Source organism: Onychostoma macrolepis, chromosome 23, assembly GCF_012432095.1.
Source record: "Onychostoma macrolepis isolate SWU-2019 chromosome 23, ASM1243209v1, whole genome shotgun sequence".
In the NCBI taxonomy this organism is placed as follows: Eukaryota; Metazoa; Chordata; class Actinopteri; order Cypriniformes; family Cyprinidae; genus Onychostoma; species Onychostoma macrolepis.
The window spans coordinates 18,947,688-18,973,857 of NC_081177.1; the positions used below are offsets into that span (position 1 = coordinate 18,947,688).

The window sequence follows — 26,170 nt, forward strand, 5'->3', positions numbered from 1 at the left end:
AATTGACACTTATGACTGGTTTTGTGGTCCAGGGTCACATATAAAAACGTAGCACACAACAAAATTACTAAAACGTCAATGAAAATTATAAAGAAAACGGAAAAAAAATTTTTTTTAAATAAAACGTAATTCAAAATATTTATAAATACTTGAATAAAATAATATTACAAAAAAAATTATTTTACATGCGATTCTAATCCGCAGCAGCAGAGGGCGTCACTGCGTTATCGGTGAGGTATTAAATAAACATGAACTCTGGCCGTGAAATGACTGTATTTTTGCACTTCCTGAAACATGACAGGCCATAGCGCTCAGTGGAAATTATTTAAGTTTCTCAAAGTGCTGCTGTTTAGTTTCATATTTTCGATTACAGTTTTGTTCCTTGTTGCCACAGTTAGGACGTTTACATTTGATGCGGACGCGGGGCTTCAGTTGGGAAAATGGGAAAATACAACAGCCATTTCTCTTCATTTAAGTCCACAACAGAGAAAGAACCTGCTGGCAAATTTCAAAGGTAACAAACAACGAAACCAGTTTGACCTGCAGCTTATCACGTGATGTGAATAGATGGATCAGGAAAACGCATACAGTTAACGGAGATAAAGCATGCTGTCGACATGCATAGATTGCTGCTGTAGATATTACAAATGTTGTAATGTCTTGTTTTCGTCTCTTTCATAGCGGCCATTCAGATACCCACTGTGTCATTTACTGAGACAAATGTGAGCACGAGCGCGCTGCGTGAGTTTGACGGGCTGCTGAGGAAGGGTGAGCCATGCCTTACACAACAGCAGCAAACTCTAACTGGTGCCCCATTAGGCTATCTTTTCAGTTACGACGACAATATTTTAATTATGAACTCATTTTAATGACCAAAAACATAATTAGCTGTGTCCTACATTTTGAGTTCAATCCTGTTACCACTTGGTCTCCCCCACTACAAAAAAATATGAGGCATTTTATAAAATTGTACACATGAAGTGACATAATGTGGACCTTTTCTGCAGCATGAAAAGCCAAAAAAAACAAAAACATATTACATTTTTTCAAATTGTTCAGTCATTTTAGATTGGACAGCATTGAAGTATAATTTAGGCTGAATCTGCAACCCTATTAATTGCATTCTGGTGTATTTTAATTAATCTAGGATATCATTCATATGTAATCGTTTCATATACAGTAAATATATTGCATATATAAGTATTTACATAAAATAAGTATTTATTGCTTGAAAACAATGTAATCTGCACTACAAGGCTTTAAACTTTTACAAATTTGGTAACAGGATAACAAAAACCACAAACATATATAAAATAAAAAGTATTTTCTAAAGGTAAAGCACTTCCTTCGACATCCTTTATAATTTTTAAGCATTAAAAATAACTGTATTAATGTAAAGCAGCTACTTGTCCTTTAATAATAATTAAATATTGTATTGAATGTTATTTAAGAATCTTTTCTTTCTCAGTCTTCCCAAAGATCTTCTCATCCAGTCTGGTCCAACATGAGATGGTGGGAAACTACAGCCACCTGTTCACAGTACCAGGAAGCGATCCTGATCTGGAGCCGTACATGCTGCTGGCACACATTGATGTAGTGCCGGCCGATGAGGCGGATGGGTGGGATGCTCCTCCTTTCTCTGCTCAAGAGATCAATGGCTTCATTTATGGACGAGGAACCATCGACAATAAACAGTCTGTGATGGTACAGTGAATCAGCACTGCATCGTTTTTCACATCTGTTCAGTCCAGCCTGATGCTCACTGTAATGATCTGTGTTTTAAAGGGGATCCTTCAGGCGTTGGAGTACCTGCTGGAACGAGGTTACACTCCTCGCAGAACCTTCTACATTGGCTTGGGTCACGATGAGGAGGTCCGTCTCAAGTGAATTGACTAGCTGTCATTTATAATACTTGTTTATATGCACTTATTTACATGGTTTTGTCAGGTGAATGGTTTACACGGGGCAGTCAATATCGTGAAGCTCCTGAAGAGTCGTGGAGTGAAGCTCCAGTATGTTTTAGATGAAGGCCTGGCAGTGTTGGATGGTGTCATAAGTGGCCTGGATGGACCTGCTGCCCTGTGAGACTGTTAATTTGAGCATTTCTACTAGCAGAGTCGATTAGTAATTGAATTAGTGTGTAATATTTGGCCTGTGTGTGGGTTTTGTAGAATAGGTATCAGTGAGAAAGGTCAGGCCACAGTAAAGCTGAGTGTCAGCACTCCTCCAGGACATTCATCCATGCCTCCCAGAGAGAGCGGCATTGGCATCTTGGCTTCAGCAGTCAAAAGGCAAGCAGAAACCCCTAACACTTTTGTTTTATTGTAAAACAATTGGAGAAACTTAAAGATGGATATCCAAGTTATTCTCAAACCAGCTGCATGACAGCAGTATTCGACTAAGCTAAATGCATTTAAATTAAGATACTTAATGCTATCTTTTAATATTTTTTCCCAGATTGGAGGAAAATCCAATGCCCAGGCTGTTTGGTTATGGTCCTGAGCGTGGCACGTTTGAACACCTGGCCCATAAGGTAAAATGCTACAAGCTGAGGATTTTACAGGCCGAGTTTTATGAAATACTGATCTGTATTCTGTATCTGTGAAAACGATTTCTTTTACTTTCTTTTGTAGTTTGGTTTGCCTCTCAGATTCATCATGTCTAATCTGTGGCTCTTCTCTCCACTACTCAGCAGGTAGCTCATATTGGTTACCTTAATGCAGTAAACTAATGTCATATCAAAGCATATTTTATACGGGAGTTTTCCTGCTTTGAAAACTTTTTGGACCTCCAAAGACAATTTAATAATGGTTATGGGATTTTTTCCCTCTCTATATGACTGTCATAAAATCCCATTCTGTACTTTTATATGAAAAGCTTGCTACACAAGTCAGGCTTTAAAGCCCTGAGTCTGCCTTGAACCCATATGATAATAATTCATAGTATTGATGTGTGAAAGAAATTAATCATTTACTTCAGCAAGGACAAAAGTGACAGTAAAGATGTTTCATAATGTTACAAAATATTTTTATTTTATGTAAATGCTCTTCTTTTTAACTTTTTATTCATCAATGAATCCTGAAAAACTGTATTATGGTTTCCACAAAAATATTAAACTGCAAGTTTTAACATTGATAATAATGAGAGAGATATTTCTAAGCGCCAAATAAGATTTTTCTGAAGGATCATGTGACATTGAAGACTGGAGTAATGACTGCTGATAATTTATTTATTGATATATATATAAATTAATATTATACATAAATATATTATTATTTTATTTATTTATTTAATTTTTTTTATTAAAATGAAAACTAAAAGAATTTCAAATCACATGAGCCAATATTTTATTCACAATAGAACATAGATAAAATAACATGTTTAAACTGAGAAATTTTGCAATTTTATGCACAAAATGAGCTCATTTCAAATTTGATGCCTGCTACAGGTCTCAAAATAGTTGGGACGGGGGCATGTTTACCATGGTGCAGCGTGGTTCTTCTTTTCAAAACAGTTTGAAGACATCTGGGCATCAAGGTTATGAGTTTCTGGAGTTTTGGTGTTGAAATTTGGTCCCATTCTTGCCTGATATAGGTTTCCAGCTGCTGAAGAGTTTGTGGTCGTCTTTGACGTATTTTTCGTTTTAATGATGCGTCAAATGTTCTCTATAGGTGAAAGATCTGGACTGCAGGCCAATTCAGCACCTGGACTCTTCGACTACGCTAATAGCTAATTGTAATAGCTGCAGTATGTGGTTTTGCATTGTCCTGCTGAAATACACAAGGCCTTCCCTGAAATAGACGTCGTTTGGAGGGGAGCATATGTTGCTCTAAAACCTTTAAATAACTTTCAGCATTCATAGTGCCTTCCAAAACATGCAAGCTGCCCATACCGTATGTACGTATGCACCCCTCAGAGATGCTGGCTTTTGAACTGAACGCTGATAACACGCTGGAAGTTCTCCCTCCTCTTTAGCCCGGAGGACACAGCGTCCATGATTTCCAACAAGAATGTCAAATTTGGACTCGTCTGACCATAGAACACTTTTCCACTTTGCAACAGTCCATTTTAAATGAGTCTTGGCCCACAGGACACAACAGCGCTTCTGGACCATGTTCACATATGGCGTCCTTTTTGCATGATAGAGGTTTAGTTGGCATTTACAGATGGCACGGCGGATTGTTTACCGACAGTGGTTTCTGGAAGTATTCCTGGGCCCATTTAGTAATGTCAATGACAGAATCATGCCGATGAGTGATGCAGTGTCGTCTGAGGGCCCGAAGACCACGGGCATCCAAAAGGTCTTCGGCCTTGTTCCTTACGCACAGAGATTTCTCCAGTTTCTCTGAATCTTTTGATGATGTTATGCACTGTAGATGAGGAGATTTGCAAAGCTTTCTCCCAGCTGAATCTTTTCAAAATTTCTTGCTTTTTCAGCCCTTGTTGCCCCCGTGCCAACTTTTTTGAGACCTGTAGCAGGCATCAAATTTGAAATGAGCTCATTTAGTGGATAAAAGTGTAAAATTTCTCCATTTAAACATTTGCTATGTTCTCTAAGTTCTATTGTGAATAAAATATTGGCTCATGTGATTTGAAAGTCTTTTAGTTTTCAATTTATTCAAATAAAAAAAAAAAACGTCCCAATATTTCCGGAATTCGGGTTGTAGTTAGTTAATTGTAACATGTAAGCATGTATAACCCAGGGAAATCCCTTTCATATGCAGGGTGCTGGAGAGAAAACCTGTCACAAATGCTTTTGTGAGGACCACAACTGCCGTTACTATGTTTAACTCGGGTGTTAAGGTGGGCCCCTCTTTTTTGTTGTAGTTCACAAAGTTAGCATGTATGTAAATCTGATTATTTCTCTTTTTCTGACAGATTAACATAATCCCCTCATATGCTGAAGCTTTCGTTAATTTCCGTATCCACTCAGCCCAAACACTGCAGGAGGTGAGAGGTCACGCCGTTTGTCACAGCAATGACTCATTCAGTCCAGCCTATAACTCTGATAGCTCATGTATTAACTTCTGCTCTTTACACCTTCTTCACACCAACCAGTTTCTCATAAATCACTCTGATTTAAAAACTGATTAACTCTAGATGGGTAGTGAGTGAGTAAATGATGACAGAATTAAAATGTTTGGGTGGGCTATCCCTTTAAATGAAATGTTATTTACAGTGGTTAGAATCAAAAGTCTATTTCATAGTTTGATCCAATGTCGTCTTTTAGGTTCTGGAGTTGGTCGAGTCAACTGTATCAGATGAGCGTGTGAAGGTAGAGCTGGTCAATGGATTCGACCCGCTGCCCATCAGCTCCTATGATGAGCAGGCGTTTGGCTTCCAGATCATAAAGAAAACAGTGCAGGGCATGTTTCCTCAGCTTACGGTGGCTCCTGGTAAGACAAGTGATGCATTTCTGCTGAAGCGCCTCTTTCATACATCATTGACTTGTGAAGAGCCTCTTCTAACTGATCTGATTTCCTCTCACAGGCATCTGTGTTGGCAACACTGACAGCCGTCACTACAAGGATATCACGCAAGATATATATCGCTTTGCCCCGTCATGGTTCAAACCAGGTGATCCTCAGAGGTAAGACACAGGAGAAAAGCTCTTTGTAATACTGTCCAGCCAGAAATGTAAAGTTTTTATATTATTAAACATTCATGTTCCTCCTTTAGATTTCACGGTGTGAACGAGAGAATCTCCATTAAGAACTATGAAGAGATTGTACTGTTCTACTTCCAGCTCATCCAGAATAATGACATCAGGAAGTTGCCGCCACCTCACAGTGGCCAGCATGAGCTGTAAACGGTGGGACGTTACTTACACTGATCTCAAGACACTGAAGTTTTAGAGACTAAGCTCAGGGAGCTTTGTTTTAGCAGATATGAATTAAAAATGTGAATAAAATGAATGTAGCTTTAGAAGAACCACAATGAAGAACTGAAGGTTGTGAAACATTTCAGTCATAAAGGTTCTTTCTTGCATTTGATACCGAGCAGAGCTGAAACACAAAGTAATCAGTTGATTGTCAGGTGTTGACAGCAGGACATGGGCCTCCATTCATGCATTTGGCAGATGGTTTTATCCAAAGTGATTTAAGGTATACAGTACGTATACAATCATAATATCATATTACATACATATTTTGTGTGTGTTTCTATTTAAATTGTATTATCACCCTGACCTCTAAGTAATGGTTTTAGCCAAATTACTGTAAATTTGTTGGCTGAATGACAAAGTAAACATAAGCAATCCTGACCATAATAAAAAACACCCTGAAGCATCGCTGAACACTACTACAGTTCAACTGAGCTTCTTCAAAAACTGTACACAGAAGGAAGAAAGAAAGAAAGAAAGAAAAAAAGCGAGCTGTGTGAATAAATCAGACAAAATTGGCATTATGATGATAATTAATTTTCAGGCTGAATAGAATTTTCAATAATTTTGAGCGTCACTTGTGTTTGAAGTGTGAGTGGGTGCAGTTAACTCTGGTTTAGTCTGCTTCAAAATGCACAGTTAATATTTCTGACATGGTCAGATATGCTGCTTTGGTGTTTTGAACTAACTTTCTGAGAGATTCATCTTAAAAAGCCTGAGCAGTATTATCTTTATCTTACCTTTTATAGTATTTTCATTGATTCAGATTTTATTAAGGTTTAAGTTAACGCTGTGTTACATTTTCAAAGCTTGCATTATGGGCCAATAGATAAGCATTAGACTGAAGTGATTTATTATGACTGCTTATGTCTGGCTCTATAAACATCCTCTGCAATATCACTTGTGTCACAAAGTTGGAGCTCAACACAAGGCAAGGCAAGGCAAGTTTATTTATATAGCACATTTCATACACAATGGTAATTCAAAGTGCTTTACATAAAAGGAAGTAAAATAGTCATTAAAAAAATAATAATCACAACAATAAAAACAAGGAATTAAAAAGAAAGTTACAATAAAATCAAAGAATTAAAATAATAATAATCACAACAATAAATACAAGGAATTTAAAAACAAACATTCTCAAGATTTGTTCAAACTCTTCTGCACTAAGTGAAAAAAACCTTCCAAAACACCTAACTATTCCACTACTTCACCCCCTACTTTGACCATCATAAACCAAACAAATAGAACTCAGAGGTCCTACTTTCAACTGATCAACCAACACACTTGTCTTTCTTTGCCCACATTCTCTTTACCATCACAGCACTTAAGCCCGTTCACACCAAGAACGATAACTATAAAGATAACGATATTAGTGTCCACACCAGCGGACGACATCGTTTGTATATCTAAGCGCACGCGCGTCTGCCGCTTTAAACAGAGTGGGGGAACTATGACGTCACTTTGTAGGCGGATCGGCGGTTAGCATGAAACTGGTTCCTCGACAAAAAGCCAATAGGATTTTTCCATTGGCTTTTGGATTATCGCAAAAAATAAACGTACATGTTTTGTCCATCAAGATAATCTTCACAAAATAATGTATCTTTGATGAATTTTGAAGCCTAAATACAAGCGCCAGAACTAAAAAGCTAAACTTAGGCTATAAACGAACTACAGCACCACGGTTGCTTGCCTTCAACGTCACCACCAGCGCGCTCCCGACAACTGTTTCAAACTTATTTTTAACATGTTCAGTGAAAAGTATTTACTCTGTATATGAATTTTAATCCACACTATATGAAGCTTAAATACAATAATGGAATAAATACAAAACTAGAGCCAAACTAAAACTGAAACGAGACAGTAGTAATAAATAGTATAGTGAATAAATGAAATAATCTTAACTAAAGGACATTTGAAAGCACGTATTTCTGTACATTTTGAAATAAGGTGCATTAAAGTCATTATGCCATGGTCTGTCTGAATACTCGATTCTGATTTGCTGGCAGGTGTTGATTAAATTCGTTGAACTGCACAGGTAGTTCCAGGTCAGTTTAATCACGTTCTATATTAATGCGTTTCCTATAAACATTGGTAACCATAGTAACATACAGTTACAGTTGAATAGTAATACAGACGAAAATAACCGTCATTTTTATCATTCCGGTCAAATATTGCAGCACAAATATTATTAACATCTTTAATATGTAAATGCTGGGAAATGACCATGGCATAAATGGGATAATCAACGGCTAGCTGTGCATTAAACAATTTGAATGCACTTTGCGGAGGCAACCACGTCGTGCATTCAAATCGTTTAATGCACAGCTAGCCGTTGATTATCCCTTACATAAATCCTTGATTAATATGAATATTTTAATTAAAAACGTGTCTCCACGTACTATTCAATAAAATTCTAGTGCATTTAATCTATTAAATAACAGCAGAGTGAGCGAGTTTTTGCATATGGTAAGATTAAACTTATTTTAGTGAATAAAGTACCACATTTCAGCTATTGTTTTGCTTCTAGGAAATCCTCAATCTATATGCTTTCTAACAGCTTCATGCGGCCGTAAACATTTAATTTTAACGTGGCTTTAAGCAGTATGCATCATTAAAGTTTCATTTTCACCACGTAAAGCCGGTAAATGTGGTGTTTACATGGAGTAATGAGTTTACCTTATGGTCCGAACCCAAAGTCTCTTATCAGTAGGAAAGCGATAAAACGAGCTTCTTCCATCCAAAAACTTGCATTTCTTTTGCATTTGCGACTTGCAAATGTTGCATTCCGGGGCAAAGCAAAAAAAACATTGTCGAACAACAATATAAAATGCGGGAAACTATTCATTGGTTCTTCTACAATGAATTGTATTACAAATTATACTACAATTGGAAAATACAATTGATAAACTGTTCGGCGTGATGATGTTGAATGTCTCCAACAGTGCCTGTAGTCCAATTTAGCCAGTGTAGACCCATTTAGCAACTTTTTTTAAGGAACGTAACAGTGTTTTATGTGTTTTATGTCATAGAATAAAACGTGAAAGTATCTTGAGCCTGTGTGAACCACGGACCTTATTTTAGGGATTTAACCAAAATCCCATTCAAAAAACCCATTGACTCTGGGACGTTGGAACCGGAAGCGCTAAAATGCACTCGCTTCCGGGTTTTTGCCTACAAAGTGACATCATAGTTCCACCACTCTATTCTCCAGCTCGTTGTAGCAGGATGGATTCTGATTGGCTGTCAATGTTTGTATCGTTCTTCAGCTGGAAAAAATCGTTCTGAAAGTGATTCCAATGATATCGTTTCTCTGTGCCTTTATCGTTATAGTTGTGGTGTGGACTCTGCTATTCTCTAATATTGAGAACGATTTTTAGAACTATATCTTTATTGTTATCTTTATAGTTATCGTGCTTGGTGTGAACGGGCCTTTACTTTAGCCTTCTGTTTAAACTTTTAAAAATTATATCAAAATTTGTTTAAAATTAATTTAAAACAGTTAAGAATAGGAAATGATTATACATAAAATACAGTGCAATCAGTTCGGACGTAGCACAGTGCTCATTCAACAAATGCACAGCTAAACAGATGAGTTTTGAGTCTGGATTTAAATGTGGCTAATGTTTTAGCACATCTGATCTCTTCTGGAAGCTGATTCCAACTGCGAGCGGCATAATAGTTAAAAGCTAATAGCTAAAAAGTTTTGTGTGAACCCTTGGTATTTCTAACTGACTCGATCCTAATGATCTGAGTGGTCTGTTAGGTTTATATTCAGTGAGCATATTTGCAATGTATTTAGGTCCTAGGCCATTGAGTGATTTATAAATGAGTAAAAGTACACAAAGCTATTGATATGTTACTTTGAATCCTTAGTAATTTTTGCACTGAAATGGACTGTGCGGAGACTGAAAATTACTGTAAATGTTTTGTATTAAAGGACCCATATTGTCAAAACTGAGATTTCTTGGCTTTTTTCATGATAACTGAGGTCTAGGGGCTATGTATCTACCATATAAGTTTCAAAACAGTCAATCCACAGTAAAATGCACACAGCCTGCATAAAGTAGCTGTGCCTTTTCACAAACCCTTGTGACTTCCGTAAAAATGTGACGTCCGAACTACTCAGCCACCATCCCGAGCACTGCCCACCGCCCTTTTGCCAAACCCCCAGACAGCATCGCGTCCATGCCATTGCTGAGCAACAACAACACGGAAACATGTCGAAAAGGTTAACTTTAAAGGGGTCATCGGATGCCCATTTTCCACATGTTGATATGATTCTTTAGGGTCTTAATGAAAAGTCTATAACATACTTTGGTTAAAATTTCTCAATGGTAGTGTAAAAACATTTTTACCCTGTCAAAATCAGCTCTGTTTTCGTCAAGCCGTTTTTTTTGTCCATGTTGGTTTAAATGCTAATGAGCTCTGCTGACCCCGCCCCTCTCTTCCGTGGGGTGACGAGCAGTACTGTTTACTTAAGCCGCAAAACTGGCTAACTAGCACATTATTAGGAAAGGCGATTTGCAAAGAATTCATAAAAAACCCTTATACTCACTTCTTCTGTAGATGAAGCTGGATCACGAATGATTCACGCGAACATAGACGCATTTAAGCAGATCGGGATCGGCGCATTCACTTCAAAGAAAAACGTTAATCCTCTGCGTCTTCAGCGGCTCAGATGTCGGGAGTTAATGATGACTGCTATATTCATTATTACATCCAACCAGAGGCGTGGGAAGTGGGGGTGATCAGGGTGCTGCAGCACCCTCTGTTTTTTTCTGTGGGCAACTGTTTAACTGTTGGGAATAAAATAAAATAAAAATCGGAGTGTGTAAGTGCAAACAGCCCGGTTGTTGGCAGAGGCGTTTTACACTAACTCCACCCACAAAGGTATGATTGGGATAGTCAAATTTGCAAAAGACGTTTGTTAATTGTCAGATTCAGTGGCGCAGATAGTAAAGTGTGTGTCACGCTCCTTTTGACAAGATCGACCGGGGTTCGAATCTACCTTTTGGCCAACTTTTTTTTCTCCGTTTTCAAATTTCAAATCACATCAGAAAAGCATTTATTTTTTAATAAAAATGAAGGAAATAATCAAAAAGTTGAAAATAAAGTATCGGTTAGGGTAGGTGTAGGGAGGGCTTGTCCCAATAAGGTGGCATCCATTTAATAATTTGAAATAAAATTTAAAAAAATACACTCAATAAGTTATTACAATTTTTATAATGTATTACAATACTGAGGTGCAAATAATTAACCACTATTTGCAATAAGTAATTAGCAGAATATCCTGCTATTTTAAAGGGGTGGTTTACTGCGATTTCACTTTTTTCATTTTAAATAGTGTGTAATGTTGCTGTTGGTGCATGAACAGTATCTGCAAAGTTGCTGCGCTGAAAGTTCAACGTAAGCGGAGATATCTTCTTTTAAAAATCAGGAAGTATAATGCCTACAAAAACGACTCCTATGGGACTACAACGAGATACTTCCCAGGTTGCATACGTAATAAACCCATAAATTTGCATCAACCCCTCCCTCCCGAACATGCCAAAGAGGGGGCAAGGCCATGTTCTGCGGCTTTGTCGAAGAGGAAGAGTTATAGTGGAGAGTTGTAGCCATGCCGTCGAAACGGTGTTATTTTCACCCAGCTGTCAGGTCTTCTGTGTTTGGGCTTCCTACGGATGCTGTGGTTCGTCAACAATGGTTAAAATTTATGTTTGATTATGTTCCTGACCATTACAATCCTAATTTAGCTCTCTGTGCTGCGCATTTTACGGAAGACAGCTTCCAGAATCTACACGAGTTCAATGCCGGATTCACACAGAAACTATTACTAAAACATGGAGCGGTTCCAACTTTAAAACCAGAGGCAGCAGTTGTTGGGCCACAACCTGTAAGTAAGATTTCATAATTTTAAATGTATTTGCATGTATAATTTCAGATGTAATGTTTTAGTTTTATCAAGGACGTAAACACATGCCAACGCTGGCTTTAGTAGCCAGTTAGTTAAATGCTATTTCGTGTGTCTATGACAAACGCGTACAAACATTTTGGACCCGAATTTGTAATTATGTACTAATTTTGTAAATGTATTTTCCATGTATACTTTATGATGTAATTTTTCGATTTGATCAAGAACGTAAACACAAGCCAACGCTGTTTGGTTATAATAGCCATTTAGTTCGATGCTATTTTGTGTGTATAAGACAAACGTGTAGGAACTTCAAAAAATTATATGTAATCCAACAGCAAACTTCCATTCAGAAACGCTTTGTAAGAGCCGTGCTTGCCGAAGTTCTGCTTGACTCTCTTCATTACCGCTTTCTGGGTCTGATTCTGGCTCAAACTGATACGGCAATATTGACACCATTATTTACATTTGACCGGAGCACATGCAACTGTCGCCCGTGAAGGTAATGGGCGTGAAGTTTCCGGACAATGTGCAGTACGCAGTTTAGCCAATCACAACACACCGGCCCAACTAACCAATCTGAGCCCATTGCCTGTTTCTGAGGGAGTGGTTTCAGAGAATCAGGAAGTCAACCGGTCGTTCAAATGACAGAGGAGAAAGCGGCTTACAATAAAGGTGAAATATATGAAAAATAAGGCATTTTTTAACAAACGAAACACGAAGACATGTTATATTGCACCCCATAAACACAATCAAGCAAAGAAAAAAAGCAGTAAACCAACCCTTTCAGGGGTGCAAACTTGTCACCTTTCGGCGAAATTCGCCGTTTTCACCTTGAAATAGGTCATTCACGTGAATCGTGTAGATCTGTAAAAACAAAATTTATTGGGGTGTTGTATCTGCGTGTCATCTGTGTCACGTCACCTGTAGCGTTTTTTTCCCCTGTTGGCAAAGGAATGGCCCTTCCCTACTCTGCCTCTGATTGGCTTACCTTAATGTCCTTTCCCTCAACCAACCAATCTCACTCCTGAAGCCAAACTTTTAGACGCTGCAGGCATGCTATCCATATTTCCAGAGGCTACGTAAAACGTGTAGGAACAAGCTAACTGCAAGCAACTTATGACCGAATGAAGAATGTGCATCAGTGTGTTTTTTCTTTTTTCCGTTTTATTTTATTTATGAAGGTGATGTAAACTGAATAATTATATATTCTATTATAATTATATAATAATATTGTGTGTAGGCTATGTAACTTATATAGTTTTCATTTTATTAATTTCGACAACTTTACCGACACTGCATATAATCTTTGGCTGCGTCCATTGCATCCGACGCGTTTTTTCACGGACACGCCGCCAAATCGGAAACTCGGGGCTTAAAGAAAATTTCGAGTTTCCTACTCGTGATAACGACTTTGTGGTGGCGCTCACGTGCGTTCAACTCGTACATGTATCTGACATGACTGTAACAGCCTATTTCAAGATGGAGAACTTTTTTTGTCACCTTTTTCACCCCTGACGAGTTTGCACCCCTGCCTTTAACATAAATAGAAATTAAAGCTATTTGCACTGTGTAAATAGCATATCACAAAAAAATACTGTTATTTTCACTTGGTGTAAATAGCCTCTATCGCAATCACCAAAAACCCCCCAACCTAAAACAACTTCCCGCACCCCTGCATCCAACAACAAAGCACTTAAATTGCTTAATCTGAGACATGTTGTCTTCCCCTGCACCAGAGTCGACACAATGGCAGTCAGTCTGTTTACAGCTCACTCAGGGCGGGTCTAAGGTAAGACGGTCCTGTCAACCAAATATCGTGGGAGCGGCCTGTACAGAACTATGTAATTCTGACAGTAATCACAGAACAGCCTGATTTGAGAGAGAGGATTTTAAAATAGGGATTTTTAAAAAAAACACTGGGTGGATTTTTATCATTATAGGATGGATGTGTACACACATTTCCAACACACATTTATGTTCAAACAACTTGAAAAGTGAATTTTGCATCCGATGACCTCTTTAACGGACGAAACCAGATCGGCTGACCTGTAACGTTACACTCTCACTCAAAGGATGGACGAACTGACAGGATTGTTACTGTGAGAGGTGGATCACGTCTAACGTGTAGTAAAGACAAACTCACCGTGTCTATCTAGTCATGATGAAGATGTAAATACATTTCAATTTCAGCAGGCAACTATTTTTATAGCTACATTATTCTTCCAGCCACAGTAAATCACAACAATGTATATGCAATTACAAATGATTATATATAAATTGTCAGTTTGTTGTTTTACACACATGCACACAGACATTAACGTATTAAATACATGACATAACAGCCGTGAGATGCAAGAAATCTTCAGATGCGCCCAAAACAACAAAAGACAATACTTTATTGAACCTTTTCTAATAAGAAGTGTGCACTGCAAACGCGAGCATTTTTGACGATCGTTTCTGTCCAGTTCGCTCATTTTATCGCGTTTAACCACAGCTGTCGTCGGTTTTTTGTCTGGCAGTGGCAGCAGGTATGAGATCAAATTTCTAATTTGAGGCGGTGCTACATCGGTTCTGGCACCCAACATCACAACAAGATGATATTTTAAGCTCCTATGTATCTTAGCAGATTCTGCGCTTGTTTGAATGGGCTGCCTCCAGTTTTCCCTTCGTTTTGCCTCCAGCTAGCGCTGTGACGTAATTGTGACGTCGGCACTACATGACCCCTAGTTACCTGTGTTTGGCCTGGCCGTGCGTTACTCAGAAAACAACAGGCCAATCATAAGTGAGGCTCATATTAATTAGACAGGCCTTAATTAGAACTGCCTGTTCTTAACAGAGCTCTAGAAGAAAAGTTGTAAATATATATTGATGGGTTTTTGGTACTTATACCGCAAATATATATTCTTAAGGACATCAAAACCTAAAATAAAACTCCAGAAAGGTGTACAATATGGGACCTTTAATCATTTTGAAATTTCAAGAATGTTACATGAAGTTCTCATTTCAAGTTTAAATTAATAAATTGTTTTAATAGAAACTTATTGTGTTCTTTCTTATTTATTTTCTAATAAATCCTCAAACATTGAGAAAAAAAAAATATATATATATATATATATTTTTTTTTTTTTTCTCAATGTTTGAGGATTTATTAGAAAATATATATATAATACACACACACACACTGGGGCAAAAAAGTATTTAGTCAGCCACCAATTGTGCAAGTTCTCCCACTTAAAAAGATGAGAGAGGCCTGTAATTTTCATCATAGGTATACCTCAACTATGAGAGACAAAATGAGAAAAAAAAATCCAGAAAATCACATTGTAGGATTTTTAAAGAATTTATTTGCAAATTATGGTGGAAAATAAGTATTTGGTCAATAACAAAATTTCATCTCAATACTTTGTTATATACCCACTTTGTTAATAACCCTTTGTTGGCAATGACAGAGGTCAAACGTTTTCTGTAAGTCTTCACAAGGTTTTCACACACTGTTGCTGGCATTTTGGCCCATTCCTCCATACAGATCTCCTCTAGAGCAGTAATGTTTTGGGGCTGTCGCTGGGCAACACGAACTTCCAAAGATTTTCGATGGGGTTGAGATCTGGAGACTGGCTAGGCCACTCCAGGACCTTGAAATGCTTCTTACGAAGCCACTCCTTCGTTGCCCGGGCGGTGTGTTTGGGATCATTGTCATGCTGAAAGACCCAGCCACGTTTCATCTTCAATGCCCTTGCTGATGGAAGGAGGTTTTCACTCAAAATCTCACGATACATGGCCCCGTTCATTCTTTCGTTTACACGGATCAGTCGTCCTGGTCCCTTTGCAGAAAAACAGCCCCAAAGCATGATGTTTCCACCCCCATGCTTCACAGTAGGTATGGTGTTTTTTGGATGCAACTCAGCATTCTTTCTCCTCCAAACACAACAAGTTGAGTTTTTACCAAAAAGTTTTATTTTGGTTTCATCTGATTCTCCCAAACCTCTTCTGGATCATCCAAATGCTCTCTAGCAAACTTCAGACGGGCCGGACATGTACTGGCTTAAGCAGGGGGACACGTCTGGCACTGCAGGATTTGAGTCCCTGGCGGCGCAGTGTGTTACTGATGGTAGCCTTTGTTACTTTGGTCCCAGCTCTCTGCAGGTCATTCACTAGGTCCCCCCGTGTGGTTCTGGGATTTTTGCTCACAGTTCTTGTGATCATTTTGACCCCACGGGGTGAGATCTTGCGTGGAGCCCCAGATCGAGGGAGATTATCAGTGGTCTTGTATGTCTTCCATGTTCTAATAATTGCTCCCACAGTTGATTTCTTCACACCAAGTTGCTTACCTATTGCAGATTCAGTCTTCCCAGCCTGGTGCAGGTCTACAATTTTGTTTCTGGTGTCCTTTGACAGCTCTTTGGTCTTGACCATGGTGGAGTTTGGAGTTGGACTGTTTGAGGTTGTGGACAGGTCTCTTTTATACTGATAACGAGTTCAAACAGATGCCATTAATACAGGTAACGAGTGGAGGACAGAGGAGCCTCTTAAAGAAGAAGTTACAGGTCTGTGAGAGCCAGAAATCTTGCTTGTTTGTAGGTGACCAAATACTTATTTTACAGAGGAATTTACCAATTAATTCTTTAAAAATCCTACAATGTGATTTTCTGGATTTTTTTTTTCCTCATTTTGTCTCTCATAGTTGAGGTATACCTATGATGAAAATTACAGGCCTCTCTCATCTTTTTAAGTGGGAGAACTTGCACAATTGGTGGCTGACTAAATACTTTTTTGCCCCACTGTATATAAAATGTTAAAAAAATTTCACAAGGTTACTAATGCAGTGCCACTTTAAAAGTAAATTTAAAAAAATGCAGTTAAGCAATTAATGCTTAATGAGGTTAGTTTTATTCAGACAAATTAGACCGACTGCGCTCCATTCTTAAGACAACAAAATGTAGCATATAATTTTAAGAAAGTAGTATTAAATCATTGGGTGTCTGTTAAATTTGACGAAATGAACTTTACTTAAGTAAAGTGACTTTTTTTTTTGCCACTACTTGCAATAAACAGTAAAACAATACCGGCAAAATTCCACACATTTTCTTTGCAGAAGTGGAACACTGATTAATTCTTAGGCTAGTCACAGCACAAGCAGTCAAGATTGTAGACCGTCCCATCAGGACAAGGCATTACAAAGGCCCTGCCATTAGAACACTGAATGAAGGTTTTAGGGTCATCTGGGTTCACGTATAACCCGTCGGTTTTGGAAACACAGAACTCTGAGGGAGCTGTCGGGACAACACGAGGTCTTGTGGCATGAGACACAGCAGTGGATGCTGTTGTTGTGGTCTTTCCAGGCTCATGTGTTGTACTTGGAGAGACAGGTGGGAAATCTGGAGGAAGTATGAATTTGATATTTTATCTTAGTTCTCCAGTTATTTCATTTATTATTATCTAGCTTATTACACAACCTTCTGGAATACTGTTTTTTTTTTTAGCAGAAGCTTTAAGATAATGAACCATTATGAACAAATTTCAAGTCAAATAAATATTTTACATGCATGTATTAATTTAAGGAGAGTAGCTGTGCAATACTCCTAATAATTATTGTACAGTCAGTAATTATAGCAAAATAAACTGACAGGGTGACACAGATCTGACTGTAGATTATCTTTAACTTTTTATAATCAAAAAAGGTACCTAAGGCAATCACTTTATTAATTATAATGATTTATCAGATATGTATGGAAGCTCATGTCATAATAGGACAAAATGATGAGATACAAAGTTATGAGATAAGCAGTTGAAATGGTCTCATTAGGAGATCATAATTGTGAATCTCAGTTTCTACTTTGTCTCATAATTATTTAGTATCTCATCATTTATTATAATTTACCAGAGCGTGATTTTTTTCTTCTGTGGTAAAAATGGACTTGATTAAGATATGAGTTGTACCTATATTTAGAAGTGTACTGAGATGTCCAATGAGAGGGTATTTTCCCTGCTTACAGAAGTGTCCTGTAAAGTCATCAAGATCCAGAGCCCAGACGAAAGCTCCTCCAAACTTGTTCTCCTTTAGGTAGTTCACCTGAAGCAGAACAGATTTGGAACATGAGAGCTGCATTACAGTTTATCTATTTTCCAAACCTTTGTGACATATTTACCTTAGTCTCAAAGCTTTCCTTGTTATCGAATCCCACCCATTCATGTCCTTTTGTTGCATAAGGAACTTTCTGATCATCAATCCATTTCACAGAGGTTCCTTCAAGAAAAGTACAGACCTGATGGGAGAATATGGATTCATAACTCTTCTGATTTTATTTTGCACAATCGGATAACAAGCTGTAATGTAAGTGCATGCGTTTAGGCTGAAGGCAAGACCTCATAATAGGACCAGAATCCGGCCTCTTTGGTGTATTTTCCAGCTGATCCAGGACCACTGGCTGGAGCTCCAGCTCCACTGGTTCCTGACGACAGGCGCAATGTTCTTCCATATGTTGCAAAGCCCATCCTCAGCTTCTCCACAGGAGCGCCCTGATCTCTCCAGTATCTCATTGCAAAATCCTGCATTATCATGACCAATCACTTACTTCCTGTTGCATGTTTCCAGCTTCATATTATTTGCAATGACTCATAGTATCACCCACAATCATTTATATGATATACATGAAGTTAAGAATACAGTAGGATAGAAGGCCTTCTTACAGTATTGAAGTAGATGTTGTCTCCTGTGTCTCTAGAGCCACGGTACAGAGGACTGTTGTGCCCGGTGACACTTTCCCATGAGCCGTGGAAGTTATAGGTCATCACATTAATGAAGTCCAAATACCTGCATTACCAGAAGACACAAGATCAGACTCAAGACATTCAAACAAATAATGAGGCTGACTGTGTGGGTCTTGGCCAGACAACATATTCACTTGATTCATATTTCTTGATTCCGAGTGAACAAAAACTTTTCAGAAGGCATACTTGGCGATTTCTGCAATTTCATAACCAGCATCAATGGTTCCTTTCCCAGCAGCCACTGCAGCAGTGAGCATGAGTCTGGGGCGTCCAGTGGCAGCACTCTCTGCCTCGAAAGCTTCCAAGAGCTCCTGTTACAGTCAAAGTAAATTATAATGGAAATATTAAAAAACTATTTTGAACCTGGGATTCAAAATCTAATATAAACCTGGAAGTAAACCAAGTTTTGGATTTTGAGAAGTGTTACATAAATAAATGTTATGAGGTAAAACGAATGAGACGCATTTCATATTTTGGACTATTTCTAGGTCCCTAATCAATTTATTAAATTTGTCGCATTGATCACGACTCTTTTTACAGACGGTCAGATGTTTTTCTTTCACTGAAGCTCAAGATGGTCAGCCCCCTTGAGGTTTAAAACAAACTTGTGGAGGTCTTATAACTTTTGGAGTTCAGATACTTACAAAAAAAGCATTTTCACCAGTCGACTTGTGTGCATGCATACTCAATCATTCTCCGATTATCTATTATCTTTATTGTTTTTTTACTTAAGCATTCAACCATGTTATCATCTCATCATGTAAACAGCATAATTTGACTTGCACTACAGTATTGTGTAAAAAATCTGTAAATACTGCAGTACCTTACAGAGCAGAGTGAACCTTTGCTTGTCTTCTGGAGGACTTCCACGGGAACCCGGATACTCCCAGTCCAGATCCAGACCATCAAAACCATGTCTCCTCAGAAATGTGATGGAGGACTGAATAAACGTCCGCCTGTTTGCTGATGTGGACACCACAATACTAAACCTGACGAGAAGTTCCATGAAGATGAAATAAACACTTATGTTCAACACACATCCTTCAAAATTCAGTGTTTTGAGCAGGATTCTTACTGTTCTGTGCCAAAGTTCCATCCTCCGACAGCCAAGAGAGTTTTCAAGCTGGGATTTCTGTCAAGTCAAATATTTGTATTATTATTCTCTGTAATGTCTCTGACAAATTATCACTACACTCTTAAAAATAAAAGGTTCCAAAAGAGGGTTTTCACAACGATGCCATAGAAGAACCAGTTTTGGTTCCCCAAAGAACCTTTCAGTGAACGGTTCTTAAAAGAACGTTTTTTTTTTTTTTTTTAGTGTGAAGAACATTTATCTAAATAACCTTTTTTTCCACTGTAAAGAACCTTTTGTGGAATGAAAAGGTTCCATGGATGGTAAAGGTTCTTTGTGGAACCATTGATGCCAATAAAGAACTTCTATTTTTATGAGTGTATTCAAAACTACATAATGCATTCTATTCAATTACAAAATGCAAAAATCACAAACAAAACATCACATAGCACATACTTTTCCTTTAGTCCATTGAAAGATTTGTAGAGAGTTTCATCATTCCATTCAAAAGTGGTCAACTCATTTGCCTTATTAATAATGGAAAAAGCATAAATTAAATGAGTGCACAGACGTGGATCCACATTTTCTGGCATGAACTTGCCAACATCAGGTCTGTACTGAGACCAGTTTGTGAAGTAGCATGCAAGCTGGGAGGCCCATCCTGAAATGCAAGATACATACACACTAATTGAATACATACAAAAAAATCTGGAGGAAATATGAATTTGATATTTTCTTAGTTTTCCAGTTATTTCATTTATTATTATCTAGCTTATTACACAACTATCTGGAATACTGTTTTTTTTTTTTAGCAGAAGCTTTAAGATAATGTAGAGGTAATGAACTATTATGAACAAATTTCAAGTCAAATAAATATTTTACATACATGTATTAAATTTAAGCAGAGTAGCTGTGCAATACTCCTAATAATTATTGAACAGTCAGTAATTATAGCAAAATAAACTGACAGGGTGACACAGATCTGACTGTAGATTATCTTTAACTTTTTATAATCTAAAAAAAAAAAAAGTACTAAAAAAGGCAATCACACTATTAATTATAATGATTTATCAGATATGTATGGAAGCTCATTTTTGCATCATAAGAAATAAATCATGCATTGGTAAACCATAATTATGGCATAAAAGTCATAATTACATAAGAGGACAAAATGATGAGATACAAAGTTATAATAATGAGATAAGCAGTTGAAATGGTCTCATTAGGAGATCATAATTGTGAATCTCAGTTTCTACTTTGTCTCATAATTATTTAGTATCTCATCATTTAAAATTCTTGACTCATAATTATGAAGTAGTTTTTTTTATAGACTTTTCACAATCATGACAATTATAATTTACCAGAGCGTGATTTTTTCTTCTGTGGTAAAAATGGACTTGAGTAAGATATGAGTTGTACCTATATTTAGAAGTGTACTGAGATGTCCAATGAGAGGGTATTTTCCCTGCTTACAGAAGTGTCCTGTAAAGTCATCAAGATCCAGAGCCCAGACGAAAGCTCCTCCAAACTTGTTCTCCTTTAGGTAGTTCACCTGAAGCAGAACAGATTTTGAACATGAGAGCTGCATTACAGTTTATCTATTTTCCAAACCTTTGTGACATATTTACCTTAGTCTCAAAGCTTTCCTTGTTATCGAATCCCACCCATTCATGTCCTTTTGTTGCATAAGGAACTTTCTGATCATCAATCCATTTCACAGAGGTTCCTTCAAGAAAAGTACAGACCTGATGGGAGAATATGGATTCATAACTCTTCTGATTTTATTTTGCACAATCGGATAACAAGCTGTAATGTAAGTGCATGCGTTTAGGCTGAAGGCAAGACCTCATAATAGGACCAGAATCCGGCCTCTCTGGTGTATTTTCCAGCTGATCCAGGACCACTGGCTGGAGCTCCAGCTCCACTGGTTCCTGACGACAGGCGCAATGTTCTTCCATATGTTGCAAAGCCCATCCTCAGCTTCTCCACAGGAGCGCCCTGATCTCTCCAGTATCTCATTGCAAAATCCTGCATTATCATGACCAATCACTTACTTCCTGTTGCATGTTTCCAGCTTCATATTATTTGCAATGACTCATAGTATCACCCACAATCATTTATATGATATACATGAAGTTAAGAATACAGTAGGATAGAAGGCCTTCTTACAGTATTGAAGTAGATGTTGTCTCCTGTGTCTCTAGAGCCACGGTACAGAGGACTGTTGTGCCCGGTGACACTTTCCCATGAGCCGTGGAAGTTATAGGTCATCACATTAATGAAGTCCAAATACCTGCATTACCAGAAGACACAAGATCAGACTCAAGACATTCAAACAAATAATGAGGCTGACTGTGTGGGTCTTGGCCAGACAACATATTCACTTGATTCATATTTCTTGATTCCGAGTGAACAAAAACTTTTCAGAAGGCATACTTGGCGATTTCTGCAATTTCATAACCAGCATCAATGGTTCCTTTCCCAGCAGCCACTGCAGCAGTGAGCATGAGTCTGGGGCGTCCAGTGGCAGCACTCTCTGCCTCGAAAGCTTCCAAGAGCTCCTGTTACAGTCAAAGTAAATTATAATGGAAATATTAAAAAACTATTTTGAACCTGGGATTCAAAATCTAATATAAACCTGGAAGTAAACCAAGTTTTGGATTTTGAGAAGTGTTACATAAATAAATGTTATGAGGTAAAACGAATGAGACGCATTTCATATTTTGGACTATTTCTAGGTCCCTAATCAATTTATTAAATTTGTCGCATTGATCACGACTCTTTTTACAGACGGTCAGATGTTTTTCTTTCACTGAAGCTCAAGATGCTCAGCCCCCTTGAGGTTTAAAACAAACTTGTTGAGGTCTTATAACTTTTGGAGTTCAGATACTTACAAAAAAAGCTTTTTCACCAGTCGACTTGTGTGCATGCATACTCAATCATTCTCCGATTATCTATTATCTTTATTGTTTTTTTACTTAAGCATTCAACCATGTTATCATCTCATCATGTAAACAGCATAAATTGACTTGGAAAAACTACTGTATTGTGTAAAAACAAAAATCTGTAAATACTGCAGTACCTTACAGAGCAGAGTGAACCTTTGCTTGTCTTCTGGAGGACTTCCACGGGAACCCGGATACTCCCAGTCCAGATCCAGACCATCAAAACCATGTCTCCTCAGAAATGTGATGGAGGACTGAATAAACGTCCGCCTGTTTGCTGATGTGGACACCACAATACTAAACCTGACGAGAAGTTCCATGAAGATGAAATAAACACTTATGTTCAACACACATCCTTCAAAATTCAGTGTTTTGAGCAGGATTCTTACTGTTCTGTGCCAAAGTTCCATCCTCCGACAGCCAAGAGAGTTTTCAAGCTGGGATTTCTGTCAAGTCAAATATTTGTATTATTATTCTCTGTAATGTCTCTGACAAATTATCACTACACTCTTAAAAATAAAAGGTTCCAAAAGAGGGTTTTCACAACGATGCCATAGAAGAACCAGTTTTGGTTCCCCAAAGAACCTTTCAGTGAACGGTTCTTAAAAGAACGTTTTTTTCTTAGTATGAAGAACATTTTCTATCTAAATAACCTTTTTTTTCACTGTAAAGAACCTTTTGTGGAATGAAAAGGTTCCATGGATGGTAAAAGTTCTTTGTGGAACCATTGATGCCAATAAAGAACTTCTATTTTTATGAGTGTATTCAAAACTACATAATGCATTCTATTCAATTACAAAATGCAAAAATCACAAACAAAACATCACATAGCACATACTTTTCCTTTAGTCCATTGAAAGATTTGTAGAGAGTTTCATCATTCCATTCAAAAGTGGTCAACTCATTTGCCTTATTAATAATGGAAAAAGCATAAATTAAATGAGTGCACAGACGTGGATCCACATTTTCTGGCATGAACTTGCCAACATCAGGTCTGTACTGAGACCAGTTTGTGAAGTAGCATGCAAGCTGGGAGGCCCCTCCTGAAATGCAAGATACATACACACTGATTGAATACATACAAAAAAAATAAAATTATTAATTGAATTTTCGTAATTTTAAGGTAAGTGGTTGCAAACAATTTATTTTAGCCACATTTAAAAAATAAAAATTTGAAAGTTAGTCAACTAAATTTGTTTATTTAAATGTAGTTAAAATAGATTGATTGCAACCACTTAACTTAATTTTTTTAGTAAATTCAAAATCATTCATCATTTTTTTTCAGTGCATTTATAATATAACATATAGTAATATAATATACAATTATTAATTACAATAAATATTAGAAATATTATTAAAAGCAATTATTATTATTATATTTATTATTTCCATGACCCTACATAAGAAAAGCGGTTTGCAGAATAGATAAATTATTATTAGAAGTAGTATATAGTGATTTTTGAATCTAGTATTTAGGAATGAAACACCAAATTAAAAGAAAATTACCAAAGTGACACAATGCCAGGGAAAAGCCTGAAACAAGATAAAAAGAAATGTTAACATATAAAAGACTCCAAGGCCATCAAGCTCTTAAAAATTTGTTCTGTAAGATCAACAATCACTTACCAGCTAGAAAAATTAATTTGGTCCTCATAATGCGATGGTTGTATCAGTCAAGAAACTCTGTCTGCTACTGCTGTATGAAAGACAGAAGTTACTGTTTATATAACCCCCAACACAGAACTCCTTGCATAATACCAATGATTAACCAAAAACAAGAACACACATTATTTTCCCTAAAATAGCTGTTCCCTGTCATCTGCCCTGGATGTTAACATACAATACATTGCACTATAACAGTCTTAAGGTTTTGTTCATTGTGATTGTATCGTTTGCTCCATTGTTTAAACTTCAATTACTGAGTTCAGTGAATCAAATGTCATTTCAAAGATACAGGACCTCTCAAAACATATTAAGTTACACTGATCCAAAACTACATCTAGTGCAAAGAATACACGTTAATCAAAAAAGTAGATTACTTAGATCCTTAGATTTACATTTATGCAAAGCAACTAGACGCAGCGTTTCTCAATTCCAGGCCCCCCGCTCTGCATATTTTAGCATGTCTCTCATTAGTTAACACACCTGATTCAGATAATCAGCTTGTTAGAAGAGAGCTCCGTACATGAACTGTGTTCCAACTGACATGCTATTTAATTATATTTATTAATTAAAAATATTTATAATATTTAAATATGATCGGATTTGCACATTTGGGCTGACAGTCTGAATGAGGCTTAAAGAAATCTAGATTAGGAAGCAAGCTAGAAGGGAAATTAAGAAAAGAAAGTGAATTTTTTTTTTCTCTATAAAAAAAAAGCTCGGCTTTCAAGACCAAATTAGCCCAGCTCTCTGTTCTTAGCTCTATCTGTCAGTGGATCACCAGTTTTCTGACAGATAGGCAGCAGCTAGCAAGGCTGGGGAAATTCATGTCCAACACCTGTACAATCAGCATTGGTACCCCCCAGGGATGTGTGCTCTCCCCACAGCTCTTCTCCCTCTACACCGCACCTCTAAAAACGCCTCTGTCAGGCTGGTAAAGTTTGTGGATGACAAAGTCACCTGCCCCATTCATGACGGTGACAAGTCTGCATATGAAAGGGAGGTTGAGGGGCTGGCTGTCTGGTGCAGTCATAAGATGATTGTGGATTTTAGGAGAAATACCCCAGCATAACCACTACTCACTCACCATCATGAACAACACAGAGGCAACAGTTGAGTCATTCAGGTTCTTGGGCACTATACCATCTCACAGGACCTGAAATACATAGGATCAATTGAGAAAAAGGCCCAGGAGAGGTTATATTTTCATTGCCAACCCGCCACCAGTGCTGCTTCTGCATTGGTCTCCAAGGGTCCACTGAAGCATTGTGCAAATTACAGTGTATTTCTATGTTTTTAATATTGAAATTGAATTGAACCAATGATGATTCTGAAAAAGGTGCCAGGACTCTACTGTTGCCATAGAAAGGAACACAAATTTCATGTGCATGTCATTGGCAGGCAGTGCTGGGTAATGTGGATTACATAATAAGATTCCAAAGATTAAGTACTTGTAATTAGATTATATTACATCTTAAAATACTCTACTTTTTATTGATTACATATTATTCACACAATAGCAACAAATCATTCATAATTTATTGATTATGAATGATTCTTCTTGTTCATCTTTTAAATTTTCCTTCCTAAAACAGCCTACCACTTATATAGATTCAGGAAGTCTTCTACCTAGTGATGTGGCTATAATGAGCACCGGATTTACAAAAAACATTTCAAATTCTCAACATTTCATCAACTAAATTGTTAACATATTAATTTTTATTTGAATTATCACTCTTATTTAATTGTGTATTATCATGTATTTGGAAGACTTTTGTCTTTCAAACTAATTAAAATAAATTAATGTTATTTCTTATTTACATGTAATGCAGAGATTTCCAAACTTTTTTTGTCAGATGAACCTCTTTCACTTGATATATTAACTTGAATTTAAGGTGATAAATTAATAAGTAATGCATTTGCAT

At 37.3% G+C, this 26,170-nt stretch overlaps 2 protein-coding genes across 2 annotated transcripts; one reads left to right on the forward strand and one right to left on the reverse strand.

The window, feature by feature from the left end:
- Nucleotides 1–243: 243 nt before the first annotated feature.
- pm20d1.2 (peptidase M20 domain containing 1, tandem duplicate 2) lies at nt 244–12,591 on the forward strand. Its single transcript, XM_058764287.1, has 13 exons — nt 244–514; nt 682–768; nt 1,469–1,704; nt 1,786–1,872; nt 1,948–2,081; nt 2,172–2,291; nt 2,458–2,533; nt 2,634–2,695; nt 4,725–4,803; nt 4,879–4,950; nt 5,231–5,396; nt 5,491–5,590; nt 5,680–12,591. Exons 1-13 carry the CDS (start codon nt 295–297, stop codon nt 5,807–5,809), a joined length of 1,569 nt encoding a protein of 522 aa, XP_058620270.1. The 5' UTR covers nt 244–294; the 3' UTR covers nt 5,810–12,591.
- Nucleotides 12,592–15,088: 2,497 nt separating this feature from the next.
- LOC131532416 (acidic mammalian chitinase-like) lies at nt 15,089–24,315 on the reverse strand. Its single transcript, XM_058764045.1, has 19 exons — nt 24,210–24,315; nt 24,090–24,116; nt 23,422–23,626; nt 22,973–23,029; nt 22,721–22,886; nt 22,075–22,199; nt 21,808–21,931; nt 21,484–21,666; nt 21,267–21,383; nt 21,058–21,190; nt 20,095–20,299; nt 19,642–19,698; nt 19,390–19,555; nt 18,753–18,877; nt 18,486–18,609; nt 18,162–18,344; nt 17,945–18,061; nt 17,736–17,868; nt 15,089–17,173 (listed from the first exon to the last, which is right to left on the reverse strand). The coding sequence occupies exons 1-19, from the start codon at nt 24,235–24,237 to the stop codon at nt 16,917–16,919; spliced, it is 2,532 nt and encodes an 843-aa protein (XP_058620028.1). The 5' UTR covers nt 24,238–24,315; the 3' UTR covers nt 15,089–16,916.
- Nucleotides 24,316–26,170: the final 1,855 nt, after the last annotated feature.